Below are 8,314 nucleotides of genomic sequence, written 5' to 3' on the forward strand. Positions count from 1 at the left end.
CAATTAACCAACATATATAAGAAACTTGAAGACCCTTTTTCTTTCACCCAACAACCAATTAAGATCGCCACGTTCTACACTCCCCCAAACCCAGTGCAAATCCAAAATAACAACTTAATTTGTCCAAACTGACAAGCTTTTAATTAATAGCCCCTAAACCAAACCACATATGTCACAATATTTACTTAAAAAAATGCCAGCAGCGGTAGTGTTGGTGCACGGCAAGGGTGGATATCTTCCATCACTTTTTTTTTTCCCATTATTGGAATCTTGTTTCGATCGCCAAGATTAGTTGGGCTAAATTATTAGCTAGCTAGGATCATGTTTAATGTGGTATTACCTACTTTTTCACTTTTTAAAAAAATTATGATTTATAATTGTAGGGTACAAAGAATCCTTGCAGGATTTTAAACCTAAAATTAAATCCTAACCCCCCCCCAAACAAAAAAATGTAACTCACAAAAACGTCAAAATTGTATTACATAAAGGAAAAGGAAAATGATTATTAAAAAAAAAAAGGAAAACAAATCCCCCAACATCTCAAACCAACAAGTCCAATATCTATTCCATATGAAATTGTTAGCATCATTCCCCTTCACACATATCAGGGATTCAATACCCAGAAAATTATTTGAGAACATCCAAAATAATAAAACAGAATGGATAAATAGTGTGAAACTCTTTCTAATTAATTAAATAAATAAAAAAGAATAAATTGTGTACAAACCATAGAAAATAAGTTTTCTTCAAAGGTCAAAACAAAAATTACAAAGATGAATTTTACAGAGCTTAGAGAAGATGAAGTACTGTATCCTGTCTCTCAAATATAACATCCAAAAGAAATTACAAAACACAAACCCATACTTCTATTTCATAATTAACCAACAATCAAATAATTAACAACCTTCGGAACAGAAATTACAAACACAACCATACTTTTATTTTCATACCCAACAATATTACAACCTTCCAAATAGAAATTACAAAGTTTTAACTTCACCCAAACCTAATATGGAGGTTTCAGATGGGGAAGACTAGAGAGGAAAGTGGCTTAATGTATTGATCTTTAGGATATTTCAACCATATTTCCTTTCTCCTCTCCCTCCCTCCAAACCCTCAGCAATTCAAAGGTACAATCATAAGACCTAAATATATACAATCAAAATATAAAAACAAAAGCCCGAAACATAAAGCATCACTCAAAACATAAAACAATCCTAGGGACTAAAATCAGAAATTGGAACCATTAATTACCATCACCAAACAAGGTATTAGTGACTGCACCCCTGAACATACCTATGGCCAGCGATTCAATCACTTCTGCCACAGTACCAGAAATGATAGGACTATTTGGCTGTGCAGCCGGAGCAGTGTATGGCATATATGGACCATATGGTGCAGGAACAAAAGTTGGGTACCCGCCACCATAAGCCGGTGCAGGTGGGTTTCCACAGCCATAAGCCGGTGCAGGTGGGTATGTGTATTGGCCGCCATAAGCAGGTGGAGGTGGGTATGTGTATCCGCCGCCATAAGCAGGTGCAGGTGGAGGTGGATATCCGCCATAAGTAGGTGCAGGTTGGTGTTGATATGCACCCACAACCCCATGACCAGGTCCAGTTGGATAAGCCATCAGTTCCAGTCGAAGATTTGGATCAAAGAAAATTTCAAAGATGGAAAGATTTGATGGGAATGGAGGACGAGGTGTTTTTGTGATCAAAGAAATTGAAGAACTCGTTAGGATTTGTTCTGTGAAAGTTCAGCTGGAGACTGGGGGATATATATAGAGTTGAAGTAAGAGCGAGAGAGCACGAGCATGGCAAACTAGGTGCCCAAACGTTAACTATTACGACATTATGTGTACTCTTTAGTCTTTACCAACGATATTGCTAAACATTGGTCAAAAAGTAATATTATATATGGCTTTGCATATTTCTCCCCCACTCCCTTCACTTTAAATTATACTTATTGGCCCTCCCTCATATGTTTTTTTTTTTAAATGTACAAACACTCAATTAAAGGATTATTGTACTTTTCTTTTAATATTTACTTTTTTGCCATATATGATTTGTTAATTTTAGAAGAAATTAAAGTATATAGTCTCAAAATATATAAGTAAATCTTTTTTTCTTTCCCAACTTTTTTTTTTTCATTTTGTATTTATAGAGTTAGGGATGTGGGAATGAATGATTTTTTTTTTTTGTTTTTTTTTTTGTATTATAATAAAATGTTCTATGATTTTTATGATTAAAAGCTTGTAACATGTTCTACTTTATCATCCATAATTAAAAAAAAAAAAAAATCAAGTAGTTTTTTTATTATCATATGTCCCTTATATTACATTGTACATATTAAGAGCATCCACAGCAGCTGTGGTATAATTTATGCCATTTTGCCACACTAAAGACCTACTTTATTATTTTACCACATCATTTTACAACATCCCATTTATCAGATGTTTTATCATTCAATCCTATACATTAAAATAATATTTACTACACATTAAAATAATATAAACAATACAATAAAATAATATATCTAACACAGTAATTAACAACCACACACTGCTGCCGCCGCCGCTACCACCGCCACCGCTGCCGCCGCCGCCACCACCACAAAACCCATTAAAACCCAGAAAACACAGAAAATCCATGAATCAAACCTAGAAAACAGCAACTCAAACCCAGAAAACACAACCATCGTGGCAGCCACAATCCATTGCAAAACAAAAAATTGAAAACAAAACCACCGCCCACCACAAAACCCATTAAAACCCAGAAAACACAGAAAATCCATGAATCAAACCCAGAAAACAGCAACTCAAACCCAGAAAACACAACCAACTCAAACCCAGAAAACACAACCAAAACCCACTAGACCGGCAACCCAAACCCACGAAACTACTAGCACCGCCAACCCAAAGCCCCGAATCCACTTGCACCGGCAACCAAAACCCATTAGCACCGGCAACCCACGATTCCAATCTCACCTCAACGTCGATGGCCACGTCGATTCCAATCCCATAATCGTGACGAACACTCCGGTGGCAGACCTCGCCCTCACGAACCTCGCTTATTGCTCGCACACCGATCTTCATGGCTTCGCCGTCCCTGGCACCAAGCTCTACCTCGCCTCCATCGCCGATTCCTTTGTTCTTTCTGGGTTTGTGAGGATTCCATTTCTGGGTTTTGTTTTAAACTAGGAATTGGATTTGAGGATTTTTGGGTTTGATTTTTGGATTTGAAGAAAGAATTTCTGGGTTTGATTTGAGGAAAGAACACCGGTTTGGGAGAGAGAGACCGATTGTGAGGAGAGGTGTTCGTGAGGAGAGGAAACATCACTGGTTGGGGAGAGAAAAAATCAATTAAAAAAGTGAGAGGAGAGAGAAAAACCGAATAAAAAAATAATAAATTTATACCACATTTCGTCCGTACCGTTGCAAATTTGCAACGGTACTGTTCATATGTGGTATAAATTTTACCATTTGGAACATCTGATAAAGCTTCGTTTTTGTGTTTGGTGTGCTAAATGTGCCAAAAATTTGGCATTTGGCACATTTAGCACATCTGCTGCGGGTGCTCTAAGGCATATAAAATAATATTAATTGTAATCTTTAACTCATTTAATAATATTTATAAAAAAAAAAAAAAAAAAAAAAAAAAAAAAAAAAAAAAACCTTGATTTAAAAATTCAAAGAATAATTACACATGAGTTAAAGAAAGAATATGTTTGCCTCAAATTATATAAAACCAACTTTATAAAGTTTTTCTTATGTAAGAATAAATAATACGTTCCCTCTCAAAAAAAAAAAAAAAAAAGAAAAGAAAAAATAATACATTACTTAATGAATCATGTTAGAGGCATTTATACTTTATTTATATATATATATATATATATATATATATATGTATGTGTGTGTGAATCTAAAAATTATTAATACATTTAGCTTAGACCCTGGAAAAAATATATATATAAAATTAGCTTCACCATTGGGTGTAAATGATAAAGCCATTATAGCCACATATAAGTAATGCAAACCAATAAACTAGAAATTTTACCAATATTTTCACATTCTAACAAGTTGTATCACCATACTGCTATGAGCTATTACTAATCTTCCACACCAGGTATCCTAGTTGTTGCTGAGTCACTAAGAGCATTCCATATGAGCACATATGAGGCCTACGCACAGTTATATATATATATATATATATATAACCTAGAATCTTCCTAACTGTCCCAAAATCCCGAGAGTCTGACTCTCGTGCCAATCACCAGTTAGTCTAGCCCGCGATGTTTGAATAATTAATTAATTATAAAAAGAAAAACTAAACTGTACGTATCGTTTAGTTTTGACGGTTGTGAATCAAGAAAAATTATCCTTGGTTTGGATTACCAAACAAGTTATAAGCTTTTTATTTTCTAAATAATTGTAAATTATGCTGGATTAATTAGATATGAAGTCGAGTACCACAGCGCACTTTTGGCGCGATAGTCATTTTACAAATATAAGTATTTGTAAAGTATGGAGAGTAAGTATCGGGATTCAAATCTTCAAGAGAGAGTTTCACACAAATATATATATATATACTTAGATTATACTAGAGTAAAATTCTATTTCAAATAAAAAAAAAAAAATTAGAACATGAAAACGAGTGATCCTGAGAGACACAGGTGGAGAGATAAACAGTGTAAATTGTGTTCTAATTTAATAAAAATTCTATACGCTTGAGAAAATGAGGCTACAGAAAAATAAATGAATTTGCCAACACTTTGTTGAATTTGGCACCGTACGATGAAAGATCTTTGTGCATGACAAAATTATGGTTTTGGATTGCCGTCACCTAGATATAAATTTGTAAATAAGGTAATAAGATCTAATTTATTATTTGTAAATTATTGATAATATAATCAATTTTATAGTGGAGTTAATTTATATATAATTTTTAACAAATTTAATTAATCTAGATGAAAATTATTTTATCTAATTAACGAAAATTATAAGTTTAGTTATAATTTAGTTATTAATTATTAGCATATACTTATGAAAGGATACAAAAAAAAAAAAAAAAAAAAAGTTGAAGTGTTTAATATATAAATTAATAGAAAATAACCTACTCTTTTATCGCCCTATAGGGCCAGGGGGGGCTAGGCCCCTTTGGACCCCCAACTAAGTTCGTCCTTAATGAAAATGAATAAAATATAAGTAACCTTATTTTGGAGTAATATTAGAAGGAATAAAATGAATAATTTTATAACAACATTACTATTATATTAAAAATAGAGGTATTTGAAGAGTTTTAGTAAAATTTAATTAAACTTAATTCAATTCTCTTTGATTCCTCCCAAATCTTGGGGTGATAAAATTTTGAAGGTTTTGAGTTTTAAGAGAGCTAGCATGTGACCCGCACATAGTGGCTATTTGGATTCGGCTGAAATGCCCGTTTGCGTTTTGTAATCACGTTTCAGCTCTTTTTTTTTTTTTTTTTTTTTTTTGGTGCAGCCCGCAATAGTTGACTTGTCAACTGTGAACAGTGTTTCGTGCACTATTCACGAATCCCACAAATTACACTTTTCAGCAACTTTTTCATTAAAAATGGGTCTCACAGTACTATTCACACCTTTAAAAATTATTTTGCTACAGTGTTTTCAGTTTCAGTTTTCAGTTTCAGCAAAAATAAGTTCAATCCAAACGGACCCATAGTGCGGCTACAACATACACTAAGATTTGTACACTCTTTACCAAAAAAAAAAAAAAGAAAAAAAGATTTGTTGATCATATGTTTAGCTATCGTATTTTAATATTTTTAGATGGTATTTTTATTTTAACTTAAACCAAGATAATTTCATGTAATTTTTTGTTAGCACTTAAAAAAAAAAAAAAAAAAATCAATCATACAATTTCAAGGAAGTGTTTTGATCCTAATTAATTAACTTGTATTTACTTATAATTTGGTCAATAACAAATATTTATAATTTGTTTGGATACTAAAACAAAACTTATTAGTTACACACATGAGTGATTCTACCATACTACATGGTCCATGAAATTCTACATATTATCCCAAGATCAACCTTAAAGTGGTTTAGATCATAGGTATTTATACAATAAGATGATTAGATTAGGTGTATGGTTGGTTTTTTTTATATACTTCATTTTATATTAGACTCTTCATATTTCTTTTAATGAGTAATTAACTTAGCACAAAGAGTTAAAATCTTGAATAGAACACAAGGCGCAAAATTGAACTTTAATTGAAATCCAATTTAGAATCTAATTGGATTTTCTCACAGTTTTAGCTTTATATATATATATATATATATATATGTATGTGTGTGTGTGTGGAGGAATGATTGTTCCCTTCTATGGTTCTATTCATTTCATTTCCCCCCAAATAAACTTCCAAACAAGGGAATGAAATAAATATTCTAAATAATGTTTTTCATCCCATCCATTTTGAACCTCCCCCCAAACGGAGTGTTAGAATACCATTCATTTTTCTCCCAACTCAACAGGCAACCCAAAAGCAATCAACTTTAAGCTTAGAAGTCTTTCCATTTTAAGACATATCAATCTTTTCAATTTATAGCTTTCTAAATCTCATTATTTTCCGAGTACAACTTTTTTAAATAGCCCATTGTTTAAAAATTAGGGAAAATAATAATAAGTTGTACGGAACGGGCCCTAATAGGTCTTTGCCTCTATAAACCCAACCAAACACTTGGGTTGAGACTTTCCAAATGGGCCTAGGCTCAAATTTTAAACGCCCTTGTGTTGATGAAGGATTTGGGTTTTAGACCTTAAATACTAATTAAACAAGGCCTATCTATACATTTAAAATTTAAAATTATTAACATACCTTTAATAACAACTAACCAATAACAACTAACCAAATTTAACCAATAACAACAACTAATCAAATTTGTACCAATAACAACTAACCATTTATGATTTGTTGTAAAAATATTATAGACGTAACACCTCTCTTATTATTATTATTATTATTTTATTGACATAGAAACAAGGATTTCTTATAATAAGTAAATATGTTTCTCTTTTAAATGTTATTTAATTTGGTATAATTTTTTTTTAATTTTAGTTAAATAGTATTTTAAATATTCAAATTTAGTTTAACTAACCTAACCGTGTTCATTCAACCCAACTCATAGTAAGATAACTGGGTGGGTTTGAGATGTGTTAAAAAATTTCAAATATATATATATATATATATATTTTTTTTTTGGCATTCCAAACCCCAAACATATTATGTTATCAATCTTATTCAAAGTTCAAACTTGGACACATATAAGATTATAAAGGTTATAACATTGAGAATAAAAAATAGCCATTCTTACCAAAATTGCAAATATTATATAACGTGGAGCCGTCAACCACTAAATCAGTACAAGTTCCCCTAAAATATTCCAAATTAATACCATCATGTACTAATTGTATCAGGAAATTTTCAAGTGCATGTTATGGTCACTACCGAAAAAATAAAATTAAAGAGGATTTATTAAACATGATGTTTCAACCATTGAACCTCGGTCAATATATTTGTTCTATAAAACATGATATTTCAACTTCTATATTTATAAACATAGAAATAAATAAATATATATATACACACACTTTAAAAAAAATGATAACCCCAAAATAATATATTAAATTAATTGGTATCAAAATAACTTGTTCCCCTGACCAAACCAAATCAAACCTAGGTTATTAACAACTTAATTTGATTCCAACGAATTGTATTAAACCATCGACATTTTAAACCCCTAAGCCTTAATCAAGTTTGGTCAAAATTAAATTAGAAGGTACTACATTTAATCCACAACAATCTTGATTCATGGGGGGTTTTAGGATGTCTCTTGGAAAGGGGGTGAAATACTATGAGCTAATATATATATATATCATACTACATTTAACCATACAATGCAGAAAATTTTCGTAATTTTCCAGCACAGGAACACGATCTAGCAGGTTCTAGACACATGTTTCAATCCGTTTAGCTCTCGTGAAAATGAAAAATAGAATAAAAAGAAAAGGAAAAATGTCCTAGAGTCTGAAGAACGTACCGCTTTCGCTGATAAACAGTAGCTTTAATCACGAGGCAATCGTCCCTACTCCTTACCCTCTGACGCTGCAAGTGAAACAAGAGGAAGAGTTGTTAATAACACAAATAATATAAGATATTAACGCCTCAATGCCACAGAAGATTTTTTTGCAGTATACTCACAATAAAGATACTCCATAGAATAGATGTAGCTAGCATTTGATGAGAGATTGAAGGTACGAAAATATAAAATGAAC

The 8,314-nt window shown here is 31.8% G+C and overlaps 1 protein-coding gene and 1 long non-coding RNA gene across 2 annotated transcripts; both read right to left on the reverse strand.

The window, feature by feature from the left end:
• Positions 1 to 1,246: 1,246 nt before the first annotated feature.
• On the reverse strand, positions 1,247 to 1,630 carry LOC126701241 (extensin-like). The gene has a single exon (XM_050399344.1). It carries the CDS (start codon positions 1,628 to 1,630, stop codon positions 1,247 to 1,249), a length of 384 nt encoding a protein of 127 aa, XP_050255301.1.
• Positions 1,631 to 2,355: 725 nt separating this feature from the next.
• On the reverse strand, positions 2,356 to 8,314 carry LOC126699199 (uncharacterized). The gene is made up of 3 exons (XR_007646711.1): positions 8,241 to 8,314; positions 8,080 to 8,144; positions 2,356 to 3,337 (listed from the first exon to the last, which is right to left on the reverse strand). It is a non-coding gene; the product is annotated as an uncharacterized LOC126699199 (long non-coding RNA).

The sequence above is a fragment of the Quercus robur genome, chromosome 9, assembly GCF_932294415.1.
Source record: "Quercus robur chromosome 9, dhQueRobu3.1, whole genome shotgun sequence".
NCBI classification, from domain to species: Eukaryota; Viridiplantae; Streptophyta; class Magnoliopsida; order Fagales; family Fagaceae; genus Quercus; species Quercus robur.

What these genes read in the sequence shown, in the direction of transcription:
- LOC126701241 (XM_050399344.1), bottom strand. Translation starts at nt 1,630, where the DNA reads ATGGCTTATCCAACTGGACCTGGTCATGGGGTTGTGGGTGCATATCAA.